General features: G+C 39.6%; 2 protein-coding genes across 3 annotated transcripts; both read right to left on the bottom strand.

Annotated features, from left to right (window-relative positions):
- Positions 1-765: 765 nt before the first annotated feature.
- On the bottom strand, positions 766-15,811 carry LOC137295454 (galactose mutarotase-like). Its single transcript, XM_067826835.1, has 8 exons — positions 15,684-15,811; positions 11,051-11,181; positions 10,625-10,776; positions 9,107-9,316; positions 4,736-4,817; positions 4,247-4,391; positions 3,913-4,084; positions 766-2,774 (listed from the first exon to the last, which is right to left on the bottom strand). The coding sequence occupies exons 1-8, from the start codon at positions 15,740-15,742 to the stop codon at positions 2,694-2,696; spliced, it is 1,032 nt and encodes a 343-aa protein (XP_067682936.1). The 5' UTR covers positions 15,743-15,811; the 3' UTR covers positions 766-2,693.
- A 1,819-nt stretch (positions 15,812-17,630) lies between these two features.
- On the bottom strand, positions 17,631-24,620 carry LOC137295452 (uncharacterized). 2 transcript variants are annotated; one of them, XM_067826832.1, is made up of 5 exons: positions 24,431-24,620; positions 22,471-22,749; positions 21,785-22,146; positions 20,860-21,244; positions 17,631-19,658 (listed from the first exon to the last, which is right to left on the bottom strand). In XM_067826832.1, exons 2-5 carry the CDS (start codon positions 22,733-22,735, stop codon positions 18,916-18,918), a joined length of 1,755 nt encoding a protein of 584 aa, XP_067682933.1. In that variant the 5' UTR covers positions 22,736-22,749; positions 24,431-24,620; the 3' UTR covers positions 17,631-18,915. The 2 variants fall into 2 exon arrangements, with proteins under 2 accessions (XP_067682933.1, XP_067682934.1); XM_067826833.1 differs by having other exon boundaries at positions 22,471-22,844; positions 24,431-24,613.
- Between the last annotated feature and the right edge of the window lie 497 nt (positions 24,621-25,117).

Raw genomic sequence — 25,117 nt, 5'->3', positions numbered from 1 at the left:
GAAGGGTATAGGTATTGCTGGAAGACCAACCTTCAAGTTCAAAATGTTCACAGGAACTGCAGAATCCAACACCTAGATTCCTGATGTCGTCTTGTTGTCGAGACGAACATCCAGTGTCTATGAGTGATGCATCCATGAACAGTTGACAGTCTGGTTGAGACATCTTGGTGGGAGGCCCGTGGACAGTGTTGTCGGGAATGTTCCACCATGCCAGGTAGCCGTGGGAGATTGAGTCTAGATGTGTCCCTTGATGAGGGGTGATCCAATTGTGTGAGTACTATTTTACGCCGCTTTCAGCAATATGTAACCAATATCACACCGGGGAAACACCAGGAATGGGCTTCACACAGTGTACACGTTCTCGAGCTGAAGAGGTTCTCATGTAAGATCGCGCATGCAGGTATTTGTAACCAGTGACTTGTGCGATCTGAGAGTCGAGAAGAGCTCCTGGTGCCAAGGCGCTCGGTGAAGAGAGTGTAATGGCTCAATACTGTCTGGGAAGACTTCTGCTGAAGTGACCGTATTTGACGATGTGGGTCGTGACCTTGACTCCAGGCCTGCTTCATTGGAGGAGAAACATCTTGCTCACTGGGCCTCTAATGTGATAGCGCTGAGATCTTATCAGCAAGTCCCTGTGATATTAGTGCCATAGATGGTGACCTTGCCCAGTATTGTTAGAACTACAGATGGAATTCAGGCATTGTCTCAATGCCCATAGCGTCATTAAATCATTCAACCATCTGTGACAAAATCAAACACAAACTATCTTTCTTCATGCAGTTTAATACATCTCTAAAACATATTGCTGTCATGGATCTTTAAACCTTCATAATCTCTCAATAAAATATAGATATCTCTTTCAAAACAGTTCCATGGCACTAAATGCAATGTATACTTAATAATCTCAACAACTTGTTCACACCTATAAATACCACATACCATTCTATGGAATGACTCATCTAATAAAACCACAACAGCTGCACACGGCATTTGATTCATGCAGTTATTTTTCCCTCACTAACATTCACTCTAATTCACTTGTTTCAGTTTATTCATATAGTACTTGGTCGGATGTAGAACAAGTTGGGCCACTGTTGTGTCCCCAAAGATGCTGTAATGTATATCTAATGAATGACAAGAGTGGGTGAGTTGGATTAAATGCTACTTTTGACAATATTCCATTAAAAGCTCAAAATGGAACCAACAGGAATGGGTGCAACACTAACAAAACTAGAAAAAAATTATGGCCAAAATCCGGGGACTTTGGTCTGCCTGTGGGACAGATTTTTGCATCTGGGCCACATTCCCCCCACACACCAAAAGTCATTGTGTTTCCCCTTAATGGTATGTGTCAGCCTGGGTAACAAAAAGTACCATCTTTAAATATTGCTTTGGATCATACTTATGAGATTCCATGTTCCTCAAAGAATCCTTATCCACCAAGGAGAAGGAAGATATAAGACTGACAGAGTAATGACTGACACTACCGTCAGCAATGCTACAGTCACATCAAAGCTCCCGTAACAAACTGGAGAGAAAACATGTGGAATGACCCTTGTAGATCAACAACCAAACATGAGACATACTGTTCAACATGTTGTAACCCAACTCACTCACTCACTCATTGTTCAATATTACAACAAATACTCAGTTAACCTCATAAACATAAATATAGCCTCCACCATAAAATGCGAAATGCAAGAGCTTGGCATAAACAAAATATTTCCTCAATACTCAACTAAATGCAACATAAAACCTAGTTTAAATGTTCTGTAATATGATACAACTCAAAAGAAGTTGGCAACTAACTGATATTATTATAGTTAGTTATCAATAGATAATGTTACATCTATAGTAATACCTCCTTCACCATCACTCAGTTGTGAAGTATTAAAGTTCTGCTTGAATCTTTCAAAATATTCGGGAGTGTGTTTACTTATTCCACAAAATACCCCCTTAAGGGACCGTTCATAAGTTTTGACTAGGATGGGTGACGATGCTTTTCATGGAGAAGCAATGCAATTGACATGTCATGTACAAATTCAATGATCCCACATTCTACCGTCCCATAATTTGTAAACATAGTTTTTCAATATTTCTATGTTTAAACTGCTTACCTCCAACCCAACCTTCCCCATCCCCAACCCCTTCCTAAAATATGTAAACAAAATTGACAGTCCCCTGCCTCCACTGAACAAAATGGGTTACCCACCCCTCTCTAAATCATCAATTACCCCCCTCTAGCAATAAACTATGGATGGTAACATCATCAGTATTGACAATCAACTAAAATGAAAAACAAATCATTGTCTCTAACATCACTGATTGGGTTGGCATCTAGGATGCTTACTATGTAAATGTTTTTCTTAATTATTCAACAATTTTCAACATCATGTGAATCACCTAACCATAATTTTCTAAACACATAAAATCTCACATATAATTCGAGTTTGTATCTATCAATAACTGCTGTAAAATACAAACCTCCCTTTGATTTATGGCTGCCATTAAGACTGATTCAATCACTGTTTCACTTGCTAACCAGTCTGATATCATCAAGTCTGTACTTCTCCACATCATATCCCAAGACCTCCCTCTACATGAAGACTTTTTTTAAGACTGGCAGTAGTCTATCAATGTGCCCAGTAGTGTTAGTTTGCATTTTGGAAAGGGAATTGCCTCAGCTGTAGGGTTTAGCTGCTGATACCAAACTTGTAAGATGTCGTCTGTTCGTAAGTTTCGCCTTCACGCAGAACACAGTTTGGGAAACTTGGCTGAAACAGAAACTAATGTGAGCAGATTTTGATGAACTGTCATCACTGATCCATATGTATTGCACCATTGATATAATTTTTTGGTCTTCAGATTGAACATTACACAAATACATTTCCGTATCATTGGTAGTGCTGACCAATCTGATGAATGCTGTCAGGGTAATGTTGACCCACTGGACTGAAGTTGTCAGGGTAGTGTTGACCCACCTGATTGATGTTGTGAGGGTAGTGTTGACCCACCTGATTGATGATGCTTGTTGTCAGAGTAGTGTTGACCCACCTGATTGATGTTGTCAGGGTAGTGTTGACCCACCTGATTGATGATGCTTGTTGTCAGAGTAGTGTTGACCCACCTGACTGATGTTGTGAGGGTAGTGTTGACCTACCTGACTGATGTTGTCAGGGTAGTGCTGACCCACCTGATTGATGCTTGTTGTCAGGGTAGTCTTGACCCACCTGACTGATGTTGTCAGGGTAGTGTTGACCCACCTGATTGATGTTGTTAGGATAGCATTCACCCACCTGACTGATGTTGTTAGGATAGCATTCACCCACCTGACTGATGTTGTCAGGGTAGTGTTGACCCACCTGATTGATGTTGTTAGGATAGCATTCACCCACCGGACTGATGTTGTCAGGGTAGTGTTGACCCACCTGATTGATGTTGTCAGGGTAGTGTTGACCCACCTGATTGATGATGCTTGTTGTCAGAGTAGTGTTGACCCACCTGATTGATGTTGTCAGGGTAGTGTTGACCCACCTGATTGATGATGCTTGTTGTCAGAGTAGTGTTGACCCACCTGACTGATGTTGTGAGGGTAGTGTTGACCTACCTGACTGATGTTGTCAGGGTAGTGCTGACCCACCTGATTGATGCTTGTTGTCAGGGTAGTCTTGACCCACCTGACTGATGTTGTCAGGGTAGTGTTGACCCACCTGATTGATGTTGTTAGGATAGCATTCACCCACCTGACTGATGTTGTCAGGGTAGTGTTGACCCACCTGATTGATGTTGTCAGGGTAGTGTTGACCCACCTGATTGATGCTTGTTGTCAGGGTAGTGTTGACCCACCTGACTGATGTTGTCAGGGTAGTGTTGACCTACCTGATTGATGTTGTCAGGGTAGTGAAGACCCACCTGATTGATGCTGTCAGGATAATGCTGAGCCTCCAGACAGAATCCCCCGTACTGGGAGTAGATGGCTCCAGCTTTCCCTGCCACATCCTGCAGATAGAAGCTGGTGTAGAACTGCACTCCTGGTTCGGTGGTGTGGCACTCCATCCACCTTCCACTTGGTGGGTGTTCCACTCTGTCAGCATAAAATGCACTGTCACTGGCTTCATCACAGGCAGTCCACAGATTCAAAACAATGTCCGAGCAATTCAAATTAGATTTATGGAAACAGTTCTTTGTATGTGTCACACTTTGACTGAAATGTGTAATCAAGCTCATTATATATTTGTCACTCTACCTTGCTGCTAGACGCATTTCTCCAGACAGGGACAGGTTGAAGTTGTGGTCGAATCCCTTGCCACCGGGCACCTGTCCAAGCCGGTCCCCAAGACGTACAAGGGACCTCAGGTCCCATTCTGTTCCCTCCACTTTCTTGATCTCACCTGGAACATGTGAGTAATTGGTACACACTGAAAACTATTATTTAATGAGGATAAGTTCAGAAGTGAAATGAAGGATAAAAACAGTAAATTCCTGAAGTTCTTAGACCACTGAAACTCATGAAAATGAAGTGTGCAGTCCCTCTTTCTAACCAGCGTGAACACCTCTTTTCTCAAAAAGCTGCTGTAACAAGTTCTAACCCTGCCTACAATACACGGACTCCTTTCATGATACAACTTTCACTAAGGTTAACCTTACCTCCCCTTCTTTAACAATGCACTGAGGTAACCACAGTGACTTGTGATCACCTTAGTGGAAGCCCTTCTACCCAGTGAGAGACTTGTACCTGTTGGTATAGAGTTATCATCCAGAGGCAGGAAATGCTCTGCATTGATCTTCACAAGATGATCATCAACCTTCCCAGATGCCTGGCAACAGATTTTGTAAATTTATGCAAATGATGCTACAGGATAATTTCTATTTGAGCAATTATTGGTCAAAACATGACAATTCATTATTCCTTTATTTTTGTTGTCAAATGCCACATTAACTCATTAAGGCCGAGAGCCGCATATATGCGGCAAATTAATTAGCTTCTCACAGCGAGAGCCGCGTATTGGTGGTAATAAAAAGCACCTCTTATTCAGCGAGAGCCGTATATTGGGGGTTATGAAAAGCACCTCTCATTCAGCGAGAGCCGTGTAATGGGGGTTTTACATTTTAAATTCGTACTGTACCTATAACTTCAATGAATTTAGCAGTAATGATCAAAGATTAGCCTTTCCTATGAGAGAGGTTACTTTCTGTGTTAATCAGAAGAACTATTAATGTGTTTTGCTTGCAATGTCGGGGGCTTATACAGGCAAATGAACACATGTCTGCGAGAAAAGGGATTATGAGATGTTGTTACAGGAGGTAAGTGTTTATTACTCGTCACTGGGAGTGAATACTAAGATACTATGTTTGCACATTGATTGAATTAACGGTGACAAGGTTACAAAACCTTCTTCTAAACTAAATCATTCATTCATTCGTTGTAATAGTTCATATAATGAATCGTAGACATAAATAGCAATACTGTATTACACTCATGTTCGTGTAGATTTGAAATAAACCAAGTTACTAATTTAGACCTAATTCATTTGCAATTACTGATTTTTAAAGTTGACAATAATACAATAATCGAATATGAAGTGATAAATCTTGCATCTACTCATAATATACATATACAGTACACATAAACCATACAAAGGTAACTGGGGTATTTTGATCAAGATGTTTCATGCTTATTTGAAACGTGATTTTTCAATGCAATTTACATAAACATTGTGTAAGAAACGTTTGTATTTGATCTCTGTAATTATCTTATCCAGTGTAATGATCACATGTATCAGGTCCATCGTCAATAAAAGGAGGATAATATATCAGTTACGTAATTGATGCGTATAATCATTCAATCAGACAACACTAAATGAGATATGTGAACACCTCTTTTAACCTCAAAATAACAGCCTCTGGCCGAATGCATGTCCAGGTAAAGTTTTTTCTCGTGACAAGTGTAAAACAAACTAATGCGCTGTTACATCACTGGACAACCTGTTTTGTGGAGTCACGCTCATTGTCAATCTTCTGAACCTCGTTTGCTTTCAAAACAAATATAAGTATGCCCATTTTCATAAATATTTGGGGAGATTCAACTTCAAGTGTATACATCACAATAAATCAGTATTGTGTTACTTTTTTAATTCTATAATATATTTACTTGAATTATGATATTTATTCGTAACAATGTGCCGATTATATTGAAATGTTCAGCAAGCCATTATGTTTGATGTACAAGTAGTGTGCGCAAAAACTATATAAAATAGTACAAATAAATACTATCTCTACTCAATGGTTGGATTGGGTTATCCCGGGTAAAAATAATCGGATTGTAGCGCTTTGAGCGCTTCAAAGAAAAATAAACTCAACAAATTGCTTGTTAGTTCTACATGTACATTTCAGGCATCCTTACGATTATGTATGTTCAGGATACACAAACTTTTCATGATAGCTAGAGTTGATAAAACCGAAACTAGCATATCGATTGGTCAACGATCAAACCAATAGTCAATCTGTATCCAAGCTGTCTTGTGACCGAACGTACTCTTCAGAAATTTAGCCCACGCCCAATCACCTGTCATTTCCAATGTGACAGGTATCTCATGATACGATTGGTCATAGAAAACAAATCAGGGACTATATTGAACAGTTAAGATACAAAACGACCTATTCGGGAACTTTGATGATGCCCATCCCGTGACCCTTTGTCTTATGTATGTGCAAGGAATAGCATTATACAATATGTATGCATGTATGTTCGTGCGATAACGTATATTTTCTGCATTACATCTAGATTAACCAAAGCGACAAACTGTGAATCTGTTATATGTAAAACTAGCTTATTAGTACTTTCCTTAAAATATTCAGTATACACTAGCAATGTATCAGCGAAAACACTTCTCTCATATATTATTAGGCATGTGCGTAAATTCGTCTTTACTGCCATTGACATAGATGTTTTGAACAATTTAATCTCACAAAATGATATGAGAGGGACATCATTTGGTTTAAGTATGTCTTACATACAAAGAATCCAAACATGTGTGAAGAAAGAAACACTTACATAATCCCTTACTTTATGTGCTATTGAATGTTTCTTGACACCTCTCTGTAATTATCACGTGTAGCAACTAATTCCGTTGATCCATCATCAGTAAAAGCAGGATAGCATATTAGTCATGGTATTGCGTATCATCATTCAGACTAGAGTAATAAGATTATTTAGCGCTACTTTTGGTCTTGAAACAACAGTCTCCAGTAGAATTTATACGTAGCCACGCCCCTACTCCCTTATTGAACGGACTGTCCCGGGACAAGCGTAAAATAAACATGTGTTGTTATTTTGTCGGACAACCCATTTGATGGTGCTACGTACGCTTCATTCTCTGTACTGTATATGCACAAATGGGTGCAATCTGGTGAACCTTGATAACGATACGATATCAGACAATACACAAATTGTTACATGATAGTTAGAATATACAACCAAAACACAAATATCCACTGGTCAACAATACAATAAAAAATCAATGTATCCAATCTGGGTGACCAAACGTGCCCTTCAGAAATTTAGGCCACGCCCCATCACCTTGCCCTTCCTTTTTGACAGGTTCTCACGATACGATTGGTCAAAGTATCAGCCAATATAATGAGTAACTGAGATATAATGCGTTACATTCGGGATATTTTATCCCATCACATGACGGGAAGCTTTGTTTAGCATCGAGTAATGATAAATGTATCATGCAGTATGTATGTGTATGAATGGTGATGTATGTTTGCAGCGTTAAGTTAAGATGAACAAAGTGACAAACTATAAATTCTCTATATGCTCCATGTTACTTACACACCTATTGATACTTTCCTTGAAATAGTCAGTAAGCACAAGCAATGTATTGGCAAAAAATGTAGACGATTATAATGCAAGTCCCCCCCTCGCCCTCTATTATAACTCTATTATAAATAACATATTATAATTCAGTCAATACGATGAGAGAGACAGGAGGAATTTGTATATTTGTTCATCTCGTACGTACAAAGACCGCGTAGGTGTTGATAAAAGAACAGCACACATTGGCAAAGGGGTATAAGAGACACATGTAATAAATTACATGAAATGCTGTAATATAAGTATTCACATCGGCCTCTTTTCCATTTACATCTTTACGACACAATTAAATAATCAGTACTTGTTTGTGAGACTAGACAGTTTCCTGTCATATCCGAGACCTGCCAGGGAAATCAGGCATGATTAGCACTAATTAGCCTCGTCGCAGCAATCAGGCAGTCAGCGAGGGGTGCCAGGTGTTGGGCAGTGGAGCAGCTCCAGGGCTTAATGAGTTAAGCAATATTCCCACATGAATCTTTCATATATATGATAAGTTTGTATCTTGGATATCTAATTGAGCCGTGATACTTGTTCTAATCAACATCAGCAATGATAAGTTTGTATCTTGGATATCTAATTGAGCAGTGCTACTTGTTCTATTCAACATCAGCAATGATAAGTTTGTATCTTGGATATCTAATTGAGCAGTGCTACTTGTTCTATTCAACATCAGCAATGCTAAGTTTGTATCTTGGATATCTAATTGAGCAGTGCTACTTGTTCTATTCAACATCAGCAATGATAAGTTTGTATCTTGGATATCTAATTGAGCAGTGCTACTTGTTCTATTCAACATCAGCAATGATAAGTTTGTATCTTGGATATCTAATTGAGCAGTGCTACTTGTTCTATTCAACATCAGCAATGACAAGTTTGTATCTTGGATATCTAATTGAGCAGTGCTACTTGTTCTATTCAACATCAGCAATGATAAGTTTGTATCTTGGATATCTAATTGAGCAGTGCTACTTGTTCTATTCAACATCAGCAATGACAAGTTTGTATCTTGGATATCTAATTGAGCAGTGCTACTTGTTCTGTTCAACATCAGCAATGATAAGTTTGTATCTTGGATATCTAATTGAGCAGTGCTACTTGTTCTATTCAACATCAGCAATGATAAGTTTGTATCTTGGATATCTAATTGAGCTGTGATACTTGCTCTAATCAACATCAGCAATGATAAGTTTGAATGTTATCATCTGAAACACAAATACCAGAACTCACATGACCTCCCAGATTGAAGTAGGCATGGTTGGTGAAGTTGACAGGTGTTGCCTTGGTCGATGTTGCCTTGTAGTCAATGATCAGCTCATTCTCATCAGTCAGTTCGTAGGTGACTGTAAGAGTTACCTCCCCTGGGTAGCTCTCCTCACCGTCAGGGCTGACATAAGTCAGGTTCAGCCTGTTTCCATCAACCTTGGCGTCCCATCGTCGCTAAAGAGGTGAATTATATTTCAACTGTTCGTACCACTCAAGCACAGTTTACATGACATACACAAAAGTGTTGGTTGGTATCCAGGGCTTAGATTTTGACAGCGTTCTAGTTATATCCCAATGCCAAGGTAAAGAGTGAGTGAGTGTGTGAGTGAGTGAGTGAATGAGTGAGTGAGTGAGTTGGGTTTTATACTGCTCTCAGAACCATTCCAGCCCAGAAATGGTTATGATTGTCTCCATATAGGGAATCGAACCCAGGTCCTCGGCATGATGAGTGGACGCTTTAACTACTTGGCTACCCCAGTACCCCCAAATAATGTGGGCGGACAGCCTAGTCACAGCCTGCTTGTGGTGCTGCCATCCCTTGAACCATAACTGATAACAAGGACTAGGACGGTAATAATTCACCCAGACCTCGATTCAAGTCGATTTTGACACTGGACCCTCAGTTCGATCAATTTTGTATTCAATTCATCATACGAGTAATCAAATTTCATTTTTCTGTCAGAGTCTGCTTTTTAAGCATGAAATCCATCCATCAACTTGGCATTATCTACTGACAATGATTCTTACTGGATAATTAGCCTGTCGTCAACCAATCATGTTTCACCTTCTTTCTGTGCTCGAAACTGCTCGAGTTAGGGTAAAAATTACGTTTTGGCTGTGTGGAAATAATTAAAATAGTTTTTCAAATATCAAATCAAAACAGTTATAATGGTTAACGAAATACAAAATTCAGGTCTCAGATTTGCTTTTTGATAAACACACCAAATCGTTGCAGACCATTCATATTTGGATTATATTTTCTAAGTAAAGTACAGATTCAGGCACCTAATTGAATCCCGGATGGTACTACAATTACACTAAAACGTGTACTTTCAAATTTTACATGTTACCATGGTTACAGCTGATGTTCAGCTATTCTAAAAGGCAAATATAATGTACATACATAATCTTAATTTATTAGTTTGAAAATGGACTGGCATTCATTATACAAATAAAATTTAATTTCTAAATTATCATGTCTGTGATGTTTAAATGCAAAGTTTATGTTGTCTTTGCCAATTTTAGTGAAGAGCCTAACAAGCTCAACAAGCTACTGTTGCCATTAACATAAGCTGGTTCCTTATTCTTTTTGCATACACTGATATATATATAAGAGACAGAGCCCAGTTTACCATTACCTAGACTAAGAACTAGTCTCTGAAATGAACATATTTTACTGAAAGTGAAAAACAAGTTAAAATAAAATAATATTTTTGTGAAAGTTTTCCCTACACTGTCCGTGCTTATTATCAGTAAACTCACCTTATCAAACCCTCTCTTTCCTCCATGCAGACTGTTGGGTCCATTGTTGACAAACAGGGAGTAAGTCTTGCCATCAAGACTGAACCGTCCACCAGCGATCCTGTTGGCATATCGTCCAATCAGAGCACCCATGTATGGACCCCCAGCATAGCCTATGCAAAATTATGAAGGTCAAATTCTAAAAACAAACTTGAACGATTACTTCCACCCAACATGGCTTATTTTAAGCCCTAATAACAAAGACTGAAAATGATTATAGCCTGTTTTTTAAACAAAACATGCAATTATCCTTTTATCATTGGTTAATATTTCAAGGATTCAATCGTCATGATCATGTTGTTGGTTTCAGAGGGACTGAATTATTTTAAGGGAATGAACATGTTCAGTTTGTCATATTGTTGTAGTTTCTACTATATATATGTATACCTTCCATGTTATCAAAGCCAAGACTGACATCCTCCATCTTGCCTTCCCTGTCGGGGACAATGATGTCAGTGATGATGCCGCCATAATCTAGGATTCTCACGATGACATTGTTCTTGTTCTTAAAGGTGTATCTGCAATATGGAAACATTCCCATGATGTTCTTCTTGTGTATCTGGAGTTAGGAAGTGTTTATAGTTTACAAATCCAAGCATCAAAAGCTTAATTTTGTAATACCATTCCCTGTTATTCTCTACCATTCAGTGTATTTGAATACATCACTGATATCTGATGCCAGGTGCAACAAAAAATCAAGTACGAAAATGAAAATATTAAGAATGACTCCTGAAATCTACTTCAAATGGAGATAGTTTTATCATTCAGTTTTTTGCAGATTTGATAGATGTTTTCATAAAGGTATTTCAATTTAAGGCTTCAAAAACCTGATATTACAAACAATTAACTCATTAAGGCGGAGAGCCGCATATGTGCGGCAACTTCATTAGCTTCTCATAATGAGAGCCGCGTATTGGGAGAAATAAAAAGCACCTCTTATTCAGCGAGAGCCTTGTATTGGGGGTTATGAAAAGCACCTCTCATTCAGCGAGATCCGCGTATTAGCGGTTTTACATTTTAAATTCGTACTGTACCTCTAATTTCAATGAATTTAGCAGTAATGATCAAAGATTAGCCTTTCTTACGAGAGAGGTTACTTTCTGTGTTAATCAGAAGAACTATTAATGTTTTTGATAACAATTGCTTACAATGTCGGGGGCTTATACAGGCAAATGTCTGCGAGAAAGGGGATTATGAGATGTTGTTACAGGAGGTAAGTGTTTATTACTCGTCATTGGGAGTGAATACTAAGATACTATGTTTGCACATTGATTGAATTAACGGTGACAAGGTTACAAAACCTTCTTCTAAATTAAATCATTCATTCATTCGTTGTAATAGTTCATATAATGAATCATAGACATAAATAGCAATACTGTATTACACTCATGTTCGTGTAGATTTGAAATAAACCAAGTTACTAATTTAGACCTAATTCATTTGCAACTATTGATTTTTAAAGTTGACAATAATACATAATCAAATATGACGTGATAACTCTTGCATCTACTCATAATATACATATATAGTACACATAAACCATCCAAAGGTAACTGAGGTATTTTGTTCAAGATGTTTCATGCTGATTTGAAATGTGATTTTTCAATGCAATTTACATAATCACTGTGTAAGAAACGTTTGTATTTGATCTCTGTAATATCTTATCCAGTGTAATGATCACATGTATCAGATCCATCGTCAATAAAAGGAGGATAATATATCAGTTACGGAATTGATGTGTATAACCATTCAATCAGACGACACTAAATGAGATATGTGAACACCTCTTTCAACCTCAAATAACAGCCTCTGGCTGAATGCATGTCCAGGTAAAGTTTTGTCCCGTGACAAGTGTAATACAAACTTATGCGCTGTTACATCATTGGACAACCTGTTTTGTGGAATCACGCCCATTGTCAATCTTCTGAAGCTCATTTGCTTTCAAAATAAATATAAGTATGCCCATTTTCATAAATATTTGGGGAGATTCAACTACAAGTGTATACATTACAATAATCAGTATCGTGTAACTTTTTTGAATTTTATAATACATGTACTTGAATTATGATATTTATTCGTAACAATGTGCCGATTATATTGAAATGTTCAGCAAGCCATTATGTTTGATGTACAAGTAGTGTGCGCAAAATGTATATGCAAATAAATACCATCTCCACTCAATGGTTGGATTGGGTTATCCGGGGTAAAAAAAAGTGTAGCTTTGTGCGCTTCAAAGAAAAATAAACCTGTCAAAGTGCTTGTTAGCCCTACGTGTACATTTCAGGCATCCTTACGATTATGTATGTTCACGATACACAAACTTTTTCATGATAGCTAGAGTTGATAAAACCGAAACTAGCATATTGATTTGTCAACGATCAAACCAATAGTCGATCTGTATCCAAGCTGTCTAGTGACCAAACGTGTTCTTCAGAAATTTAACCCACGCCCCATCACCTGTCATTTCCAATGTGACAGGTATCTCATGATACGATCGGTCATAGATAACAAATCAGGGACTATATTGAACAGTTGAGACACAAAACGTCCTATTCGGGAACTTTGATGATGCCCATCCCATGACCCTTTGTCTTATGTATGTGCAAGGAATAGCATTATACAATATGTATACATGTATGTTCGTGTGATAACATATACTACCGACAAAAAATAAGGGAACTAATGAAATAATAGCGAATTTGAAACTGCTTTAAATATCCACTAAATCAATTTTAGGCGTCAAGTTCAATATCTGGTGTGTCCACCATGTTGGGCAACACATTCACGGCACCTTGATGGCATGCTGTTAATCAATTTCCGGATGGTTGCCTGTGGTATTGCCTGCCATTCCTCTTGGAGAGCTGCACCAAGCTGGGCCAGGTTGGCGGGTCCTGGGTCCTGGGTCCCTGGCGTACACCCTTCGGCCAAGAACGTCCCAGAGATGTTCAATTGGGGACAGGTCTGGGGACTTAGAGGGCCAGTCCAATGTCTGGATACCTTCATGTCGGAGATAAGCGGAGACAATTCGGGCCCGATGTGGTCTGGCATTATCATCTATGCCGATAACTCTAGCCAATAGAGCCACAACAGGACGCAATATTTGGTCAACATATCGCTGACCAGTCATGGCTCCGTTAATGATGACCAAATCTGATTGTCTGTCATGTGTAATCCCACTCCACACCATGACACTATCACCTACATATTGATCATGGTCAAGAATTGCTGCTCTGGCATATCGCTCCCCGCTCCGACGCCAACAACATTTTCTGCCATCTGTGAATCGTAGGCAAAACCTTGACTCATGTGAGAACATGGTGTAACGGCAGTGGCACATAGACTGTCCCTGATGCTGCCTAGCCCATGCCAGTCTTTGGTGAACTGAAAGGGTGACACCCTTAAAAGGCCGTCTTGCTTTCAGACGAGCATGATAGAGTCGGTTTTTAACGGTTGAGGTTGAAATGCGTTTTCCAGTGGGTGTGTGGAATTCTCTATTGATGGCAGGGGCCGATTTAAACCTATCGCATAGAGCAATTAACGTAATGAGACGATCCTGTCATGGTGTCGTTGATTTTGGTCTACCACGTCCAGGTCTCGTTGCAACCTCACCCGTTTGACGGTACTTATCTCACAGGCGTGAAATTACACTTTTTGATTTACCCATCTGTCGGGCAACTTCACATAATGATGTCCTCCCCTCTATCATCCCCACAATTCTCCATTTTGTTGCTTCACAGAGATACTGCCTCAGGGGCATTTCTGTCAGTAAGTGTCAATCTCTATTGCATTACTGATTGCGACTTCTCCAGTAAATTTACAGGAGTTAACTTCTGTATGCACGTGTAGCACGTGCTGGGCATGCATTATGCGAAATTCCATTGTCATTGGATGTTGCGTTTGGGAGATACGCCACGATAACGGAACCTGTCACAGTCAAAGTCATCTACATTCAATTTCTTGGTTCCCTTATTTTCTGTCGGTAGTATATATTTTCTGCGTTAAATCTAGATGAACCAAATGTACAGACTGTGAATCTGTTCCATGTACGTCACACACTAGCTTATTAGTACTTGCCTTAAAATATTCAGTATACACTAGCAACATATCAGCGAAAACGCTTCTTTCAAAGAAGATTATTAGGTGTGTCCGTAAATTCTTCTTCACTGCCATTGACACAGATGTTTTGAACAATTTAACCTCACACAATGATTTGAGAGGAACAATTTGTTTAAGTATGTCTTACATCCAAAAATACAAACGTATTAAGAAAATACACATGCACACACCACCAAACGTCTACAAGAGAAAGCGCAATAAAATTACGTAAAACGTTACATATATGACATGTATTCACTCCTGCTTTCTTTCAACCTATACCTTTACAACGCAATTAAACAATGAGGACTTGCTCGTATGACGAGATAGTTTCCTGTAATCTCCGAAACCTGTCAGGGATATCAGGCGTGAAAAGTCCTAATTAGCCTCGCCACAGCCCGCCAGGCAATCAGCATGGGGCTCCAGGTGTTGAGCAGTGAGGTGGCTCTCGGGCTTAATGAGTTAAGAACAGGACACAGGTCTACATGTCATGGGACTTTCAGCCCACTACCCCCCTACAGATCACCATTAGGGGTCTTCAAGTGGTTTACTTATAAGATCATAATCTTTATGGTGGATTTATAAGATTTAGATTGAATTGAATCTTAAAACCTGTTAACCCTGAACAAAAATTACAAACATTTGTTTGGCTTCCGCTCGTATCTGACCTTCTAGGCAAACCATTACTTGAATGTAAACAGTTCGCTGAAGCGGAGCCACACTGGCAAGTCAGCAGACTGGGCGCAGCAGTAGTTCAGCTCGTTCAACAGCATATATGTAACGTACATCACTACATGCTGTCTGCGCACTCTAATGACATTTATAACAGTGACACGTCTCTGATGCTTTGCTTCTTCATTGGGTTGTCTGTTTTAACGTTAACGTGCCTGTCAAATGCTGTAAAATAAAAGTATGTAACTGTCACCTTGTAACAGACTCTCCATCGACAGATTTACCAAAAGAGTCTTGACTGATCGGCATCATTGACTTTCACAAGCACTCACAGCACTTGTCTTGCGTCCGCTCCGACACGTAAACTTAGAGTTATCTCCCATGAATCGTACGCGGTGCCCTCGATAAGACTGTTTTCCCTGCCTTAGAGCGCTTGCGCTCCGCTTTGCATTCTTTTGTTCTTGGAACGAAAAGCAGCTGCAGGTTACCAGTTTTCTTACCTGGCAGCCAACATAACAAATATCAATATTTCAGGTATCAAACATACCCGTGAGAAAATATTTCTCTAGAAACAAAACTTTAACAATACTGCTACAATTTGCACTCAGGATAGGAATAGTACTTTGCAAGGTGGAATGGATAGATCAAGTGAGTATGGCGGGGTATATCAGAAATGGGCTTCATACGATTTAGACCTATGTGGGGAATCGAACGCGAGTCTGCGGCGTGACGACCGAACGCCTTAAGCACCAGACTACCCCCTGTTTTATCATCAACTTGTTTCCGTCTATATACATCTATTAAGGATTGTACACGTTATAATTATCATGCGTTTCATTAAAAATATCTATGCTAAGAATTGCATCCGGTATTAATTTTCTGGCATTTAACATCTGTTTTTTCTTACGTTGTGAAATATTCAAAACACAACAGAAACAAGATGTTATAACGTGAAATTTTGTAACTATTATCTGACTGTACACTTTCAGTACCTATCTCTAATGATTATGTTTGAAGCTGATGTTTGATATTTCATTGTACATTATATATTTCCGAGTATACCTTTTTCAAATGTGACCCTTTGTAATTTATATGCGAGTCTGAAGTATTATTTCAGTCAGAACCTTACTCTAATGTCAGTTTTGTATTCCAGTGTGTTTCAAGACAATATTAGATAATCATCAAAATGATATCAAGGTCATATGCTGATATTTCTAAGATTATAAAAATTTCGGATCTATAAATTGAGGGACGGCTGTGAACTTTTCTCAGGTGCATATATCAACCATAGTTGCACTAATGTATCTCTCGTTATTTCAGGATCAGAGACTGACGTTAACAATCATACCAGATATGCGTTGAATGTTGAGATTGTGGCATTTCTTGTCTTTTATCTGAGATTTTCATCACGAATTGCGGAACGCGAACCAGTGAATTGATTTCTTCTGGAAAGGCTCTGGATCCCCTGAGTGATAAGAGGCGGGTCCGGTAGGGGGATCCGGGGGATCCGCCCCTGGTGAACGAACATTGATTAACGCCGATTCAGCAACTATTCAGTTTGACCTTGCACTTTTTAATGCATAAGATCATATAGATGTGTCGGAAAGCAAAGACTTCGCTACATGGAGAACGAAGACAAATGGAAATGGAAGATATACGTGCGGGCTTGTGCATCAAAGTCGCAAAATGCTTCGAAACAATAAAACATATAGGTCTGAGTAAATTATTATTTTTTTCGCCACACTTAGCAGTATCCTTGCAGTATTGCTACGGAGGACACAGCAATGGACCTCACACGTGATCATGAACACCTCACAGACACACCTGATGGACTGTATACTCACGTGGAATATAGTATAAGAGGAAGGCGTGATGCCTTCAATGACATCTGTGCCTGTGAAACCCAACTAGACGGTGCATTGCAAAATACTTTAATACCAAACTTTATTTCATCCTGCATAATGTATTATGAACAGCAAAAGAAACGCAATTCCGGTTTTTGATAATTTTTTAGACAAAAGACAAACATGAACGTTTACTTTTATGAGATTTCATTTTTTCGGAACTTGCGTTTCTTTTGCTGTCCAGTATATTTCCTCGAATTTTCCGTCCGCTGAAGATTTGGGCTACATCACCGTTTGCAACTGACTGCCATACAAACTGACAATACAATACGTGCGAAGACATACAAAGTTTAATATTTGTAGTAAAAATGTATTTATTCGTTGGATTAAAAAATGTGTGGCTAAGTTGCTTATGTTATACCGTAGAAATGCATACCTAAACCATAAGAAAATTATAACAAGTTCATTATTTATATTCTCATGATTGCTTTAAGGTTGCGAGTGTTTGTGGAAACAAATAGTGGCAGAAAGAGTAGTTTACTGATTGTTTAGTGATGTCCACCTTATAACACTAAGTATGACCAAGCCATGTGTAAATACAGTCTTGTGCTTGATGAACGTGTACGTTCTAATACCACAGCCAAACGCAACATATGTCATATTTGGGATTTCACTTTCTTAGTAAAGTACAAATTTTAGTACTTTTTTCGGTTGAGTCCCATCCGGGATTCGAACCCGCACCCTCAGAGTCAGGCACCTAATCGCCAGCACACAAAGTCAGCCGCCTAGCCCGCTCAGCCACCGCGACTTCCAATGAAAGTCGGACAACTGGTAGTATATACTGCGTACTTCGTGTACCCCTCTGATGAGTGTAAATTGGCACGGCTCCCACGGCCGAAAGCTATGATTACACGATGCCATTTAGAAAGTGGTCAAATGCAACATATGTCATATTTGGGAAAGTGAAATCCCAAATATGACATATATTGCACTTTCCCAAATATGACATATGTTGCATTTGACCACTTTCTAAATGGCATCGTGTAATGACAGCCAAACGGTATAGCATAAAGAGCTGCGCAACAAAGAGAAAATGGCTAGTCGTTTTATGCGTCAAGAAAAGCAAAGCTTCGTATATAGAAAAACTGGTCATTTCCTCTTTGTTGCACTGCCCTTTTTGCGCTACAGTTTGTGCGTAAAACAGAATGAAACTGAGGTGATGGAATTCCAATTCCTGATTGATAAAACTGATGCCAGCCATTCACAGATGGGACATACGTTTCATATTATTCTGGTCATTTGTCACATGAATATTTGTAATGCGTAAATATATGTCTTCTCTGAAGATCTTCATAATTATGTGCCAGTCACCCCCTAAAGTGCTCATATTAGTGCTGACTCATTGTGACTGCTAATAAGATCACGCCCCAGCGTCTTCCAATAACGGCTTGGTCTGAGACTCTCCACATAATGCCGGGTTGGCTATTCACCTTATCACACCCAAAATCTCTCACATTTTGTAATAACAAAGATCTGTGGTTGTCGTAATAAACCCGTGCATTGCAATTCTTTTAGAGACTCGAGGTCTGGTTTTGCAGATCCGAAGGTTTGTCATTGTCCATAGACCATAAATATCTCCGATCAAGGATCTGTAGGTACCTGGCTGGGGTAAGGCCACTGAGGGTCACTGGTCAGATATACCTTCTTCGTCAGAGTAAACATCGGCGCGGGCACCTGCTTATACCTCTCCCATTTCTGACCCATCCGTGTCCTTGCTAAGTCCCTGTTGACCATCAACAGACAACTCAGGAGGTCCTGCTGGTCCCCGTGGTTGTCTAATGCTTTAACCAAAGAACCGATGAAATAACTACCATATTTTGTATTTCTGGCACTGGTGTAACCCTGAACGGTGCTATGGCCAATAAATATATCAGCTTCGTCAGCAGTTGTAAAATCCGATTGATCATCCTGAATTAATTCACTCATAAAATTGCCTCCTCTTGAAGCTTGGATGAAGAACAGTTTGGGCTTGCCAGCCAACGTGGGACACTTTGATGCGTGGAACAACGAAGAAAGATCTTCCACCTTCACTATTTTACCGTCGCTGCCAGCGACACCGTAGTCAGTTCCGTTTGTGAGGATGCAGCACACAAAGGCGTCGTATTCTGTGTGATCTTGTTCAGCGTACTCTTTCAGTTTTTTCACCATTTCGACGGAAGTTAAATCTGTTTGCACATTTATAGTGAACTGGAGTTTAGTGAACAACCAAGTTAGGTTGTCGACGTCGATGTCCACCCCACCCCTACGCGTTGGGAACCCTCTCTTGAAGCTTTTGTTGTTAATGATGAGGCAGATGCCCCTAGGAACAGCTGTCATCTTGTACTCTGAAACATGATGACAGAAATAACAAGACTTTTTAAGTTAAACCTACAGTAACACAGTGTGAAAATATAATTTCTTCGTTAAACTCCACTAAAAGAAACTCCACAAAATAAATAACACACCAAACCAAAACCAAAACAGAACAACAAAAGGAAACATTAAATAATAAATAAAAAAACAACACACACACACACACACACACACACACACACACACACACACACACACACACACACACACACACACACACACACACACACACACACACACACACACACACACACACACACACAACCAAAAAAAAGAATCCCAAAAACAAAAAAACAAGAAGATTTTCCTAAGAAAAAAAGAACTAAAAAGCCTTTACAAACAAATAAACGTTAAAAATAGAAGGGCCTCTTAAATGTCCTAGCCAGTGTACGAAACAAGTTTCAAATTTGCTAGCCAGTCGGGCTAGCCATGCCTGAAAGTCACTAGCTCACAAAATAATTCACTGGAACGAAATTTGAATGTAGACACGGTTTCATCATTAACCTAACATGGTGAACATTTTTATCAGGCCATAATCTTGCACGAGTTAAAAGTTTATTACTGGTAACTTAAGTCGGTGAGAGTGAAATATTCGCAAAATGCCACAATCAATCGGGCCTGTAACTGTGGATATTTATTGGCCCGAGTGTATTTTTACTAGCCACGGGTTTGCGGGCCAGTGGTTATTTTGGCATACTGGTCCTCACATGGTGCCGCTATAAATAGCTCTTAGGTGATCTCAACTCCCATGCCTCAACGTAGACTTTCGACTATATCGTAGCGGTAAGATCAAATGTTCCCAGAAGGTTAGCACCAACACATTTGGACATAGTGATAATTAACTATTACACCACCGGTCAAGAGATGTAGACGGGTATACTAAGCTGCCTGGATAAAGAACGGGTTTACTGGAAAATTACATTTGCCCAATTTATTACAAAGGCTAATTCTCGCTGTGAGTGCAATATCCAACGAGCAAATATATGTCTGCCAGCCAAATCTAACATCATCATCGAACTACCAAGTAAGGAAATCTTTGTTTTTGCATGACATCTCATAAATGTTAAACACTCAAAGGTTTACATTTTAAAAAAAAATCAAAATGTAAATTAAAAATATTTATACGTAACAATACTTAATAGATAATGATTTCACAATATAACGACAGTTTACCTTCCTCTAACTTTCTGTTCTGGAACGATAAATCATCCATAATATTTTCAATCTGTTCCATCTCGAAAGAATCTGTCAAACAGCTCTCGTATTCACTGACACTCTCCTGAGAAGTGAAGACACTCTCTGGCACTCCTGGAACGCCGGAGTCCTGGACGTCATGAGACGGACACGAGCAGTCCAGAGAGTCACACCCTAGCTGCATAAAGTCCCTGTATAGGTCTGGATACTTATTGGCCATGGCAGCGACGATGTCCTTGTCGGACACCTCTTTTCTAAGCTCTGTCCATTTGGTGGCGTTAGACATCCCGGAACTCTTAAGGTCGCCAAACAGAGGAATTTCTATGATCTTCTTTTGCAGCAAAGGAGTTGCCACCCGTTTTAGCTGCCAATGTTAAAATGATTTTGTTAGTGCCTGTGGTTTGGTTAACGCAATGCGTTAAGAGTGACTAAAACAGATGTCACTGCATGTCAAAAGGTTTTATCAAACATTTGTTTATAAAAAAGCGGTTAAGGCAAAGCGTTAAATATGATATTTTAAAACACCAGACGTTTTGGAACGCTGATGCGAAATGTAGATGTACAGGAACTGTGCCGACATCTAGCTTTTGGATGACGCAGTTCCTTTAACAAACCCAGAATGTTTGAGTCATGTACGTGTATTGTATGTATTATGTATAAAGTCCGGGTAAATTGATCTTCAGTAAGCCATTCTTGTCGTAAAAGGCGACTAACGGGATCGGTTGACATATGCCTTGGTTGACATATATCGTCGGTTCCCAAATGCGCAGATCGATGCACATGCTGTTGATCCCTGGATTGTCTGGTCCAGATTCCATTATTTACAGACCGCCGCTACACAGCTGGAATATTGCTGAGTGCGGCGTAAAACTAAACTCGCTCACTTAGTCAAGTTCTTCCTTACCTGTACATATTTCCTGGCTCTGCAGGCCACGCACTGTTCATCCTCATGCTCTTCCTCCAGCCTGTCCAACTCTGAGATCAGGGCATCTGCCACATGAGGATGATCCTTTCTCAGGGCTGGAAGCAAGATGCGGTGGAAGTCCTCGAAAGACAGACGCCCAGTGATGTAGCTGAAGAACTCTTCGTTCTGACCTCTCCTCGTGTCTTTGCCTCTGATACTGTCCTTGTCCGACACAGACATCACATCAGATGAAAGAAGGTCATCAATGATGCTGGATTTGAAGAGTTCAAGGTCACTTGTCAGCAAAGTGTAGCAGTTCCTGAGAGCCTCTCTATGGATATGACTAACCTTTGACCTCTTTTCTGTTAAATAAATACACAATAAATCACTATTTGTTGAAATTCACTATTTGACGAAATAAGTTCACTTCATATCTTGCTGGAAATCTGATGCGTTGGTAATTCTTATCATTCATGATGTGCTGGTATTCATTAACGTGACTACCACGGAATACAGGAAATTCTGAAATATTATTATAATCTATTTGTGTCCTAATCTTTCACTGTGTTTTTGAATACAATTTAACGTTGACCATTGACTCATGTATGTACGTTAGTGCAGGTTATGATATAAGATGATGATTTCTCATTCTGTAATTATTTGTCAGTGTGATACAACAAACAAACCGAAGGAGTCTTTTGTGTGGAATCTTGAGTTGATCTGTTTTTCCATTCGGGTTATTGCACTGCGCATCGTCTGGAAATTCTGCTCGCCAGTCACGTGATGTAACTTCTGCATATACGTCCTGAACCGGTTCTCCACCTCCGACAGTGCCAGCATCATTGTCTCCAGCAGGAATTCCTTGACCTCCTGCTCCTCATCATCGGTAGTGTCCACCAGACTCCGGACAAACTCACTGGCATAGGACAGTCGTCTCTCTTCGGTAGGCATCGCGGTTCCTATCTCTTAATAGATGAAAGCATGGGATTTTGATAGCATATGATTTGCCTGTTGGTGGTTTACGCCACATCCAACGATATTGTAGCTGTAAGATGGTGTTCTGGAAGTAATCAAGTCATGACGCTTTACTACCCAGTGATTAATAGTATGAACATCGGACTATCGATACTAACACGGACCTTCACAAGTACGTCAGTGTGTCAATAGTCATATCCGGACACTGAACACATTTGCAGCAAGGAAATATTTAAACTTTTGAAACCTGATGTCACAAAATTCATATTTTCGCCACTAGCATTTTTACACCCAGTGGAATGGCGACTGGTTAATATCTTGTGTCATATATTTCTGTGTTTCACTCGTTTTCAGCCAGTGCATTATCTTAATATCAGGTTAAGTCAAGTAAGAATGTTGAAACATAAAAAAATACTATCATTGAAATAGCATATATGGCCTAGAGTAATCGAGGGCAGTTTGTCAACCAACCATCTTTTCAATGCAGGTTAAATAAAGTGAGTGAGTTTAGTTTTACGCCGCACTCAGTAATATTATGGCGGTGGTCTGTAAATAATCGAGTCTGGACCAGACAATCCAATGATCAACAGCATGAGCACAGATCTGCGCAATTGTGGACCGATGACATGTGCCAACCAAGTCAACCAAGAACCTGACCGCCCGCCTTTTATGGTAAGCATGGGTTGCTGAAGGCCTATTCTACCCCGGACCTTCACGGGTCAGTTAATTAAATCTCTAGGATGCTACACCAAAAGAGTCGAAAACAAATCTTCAGTTGCAACCTTGTAAATGCACATATTTGCTAAAACGATATTGAGGCTTAAAACATACGGTTGGTTAAGACTGACACATCCAGGGCCCACTTGCACAAAGCAATCTTAGCGCTACGACTGTCTTAAGCCTATGTTGAAGAATGGGAGTTACAATCATTGTAGCGCTAAGATCGCTTTGTGCAAGTCAGCCCAGGGGTGTAGCTACCATTATATGCCCGGGCTTACACATGAGTTTTGCTAAAACGATTGGACAAACTCTAAATACTATCTAAATATAAAGTATTGAAACATTTTGGGCTTAGACGAAGAAAAATGGATGGCTATGCGCCTGACGTCCCATGGAATTGAAGGCTCGTTATACTCAATGTAAGATCTACAAGTTCGCCCAGATCATAGCTACATAATTTACACCTCTGTCTGTTAACTACGTTTATACGGTAAGTACATAAAAACGACATCTACCAGGATTCTGAAAATGAACAGGAAAATAACTTTGACCCCAGTACAAACGTGAAGGGTGTATTGTATTTTACGACATTGGCCTCAGTACAAAAGCAAAGAGCATGTTGTGCTTTACGACATTGACCTAAGTGCAACAGTGAAGGGTAAATAATGTTTTACGACATTCGAACATAAAGATATATTTCTCATACTAGGTTAAGCTGACACTTATGGCTAAATAGAAGTAATCTAACCCGCCTAGGCCATTTACAGCAAGCGAAGACTGCATAATGCGTATTAATTACATTCAACGTTTTTACACACTGTTTTGAAACTGAGGTCGACACATGCGTTATGCTCTGGGTTATTATATGTAGTGTTTCTTAACAGCAGTACTGTTTGTGTACCCGGGTGTTTCCGATTAACATGGCGGAAATAAGTAGAGATTATTACTTACTCTGTCGGATTTAAGGATCTGTGGTGAGTAGACGAGGACAGGAGGACACGAGGACCCGGGCATCTAGTCAACTGAAACAATACATGTAAATTTCATCAAAAGTCGGCTGTAACGATGTGTGTGTTGTTTACCTTGTAGCGCTAAACATACCACAGAATGTGACTCTTCAAAGGTATATAGGTCAAAGGGCAAGAGTGCATGTCTATTTAAAGCGTTGTTCATGTAGGCGGACCAGTCTCGCTTCGGGAGCTGGCATTCACGAATGTTACATCTATCCCTGATAGAAGCAAAGGGCTCTATTTAATTTGCTTGGGGCTCCTTAACTGCTCCAGTGAATGGGAGATTCAGAAGCCTACAAAAGCTAGACTTGCTTCATTTAGAGCGTTCGCAATACAGTGTTAGTTGAAGGGAAAACGATATGGTTTAGGGACTGTGAGACAGGCTAGTTAGTGTCTTGATAAAACTGATCAGAGTTTAGTTTGACGTCTGTTCACTGAGGTTCACATACACAGCGTGTTTATACAGTTTCGTCGTGATGTGAACCGAATGTAACCTCTGGTGTAAGTATCCTAGCAACACAGTCTTGTGGCATGAGTATATATATCCGTTACAGTGAGATTTGAGATAGTTAAATTCATGAATATTCCAGGAATTTGTAATGAGGAAGTGTTATTCATTGTGGAATAG

The sequence above is a fragment of the Haliotis asinina genome, chromosome 8 (assembly GCF_037392515.1).
Source record: "Haliotis asinina isolate JCU_RB_2024 chromosome 8, JCU_Hal_asi_v2, whole genome shotgun sequence".
Lineage (NCBI taxonomy): Eukaryota > Metazoa > Mollusca > Gastropoda > Lepetellida > Haliotidae > Haliotis > Haliotis asinina.
The sequence above is the reverse complement of the archived record's forward strand: the minus strand, read 5'-3'. Positions and strand labels throughout refer to the sequence as shown.

Bases quoted from the DNA above. Each gene is read 5' to 3' on its own strand.
- LOC137295454 (XM_067826835.1), bottom strand. From the start codon at position 15,742: ATGATGCCGATCAGTCAAGACTCTTTTGGTAAATCTGTCGATGGAGAG. The intron at 4,392-4,735 runs GTACAAGTCTCT...CACATGTTCCAG, and splicing joins TGATAACTCTATACCAACAG to GTGAGATCAAGAAAGTGGAG. The intron at 2,775-3,912 runs GTGGGTCTTCAC...TTTCTGTTTCAG, and splicing joins ATCCTGACAGCATCAATCAG to CCAAGTTTCCCAAACTGTGT.
- LOC137295452 (XM_067826832.1), bottom strand. From the start codon at position 22,735: ATGCCTACCGAAGAGAGACGACTGTCCTATGCCAGTGAGTTTGTCCGG. The intron at 22,147-22,470 runs GTTTGTTTGTTG...TTTATTTAACAG, and splicing joins CCACACAAAAGACTCCTTCG to AAAAGAGGTCAAAGGTTAGT. The intron at 21,245-21,784 runs GTAAGGAAGAAC...TAACATTGGCAG, and splicing joins GAGCCAGGAAATATGTACAG to CTAAAACGGGTGGCAACTCC.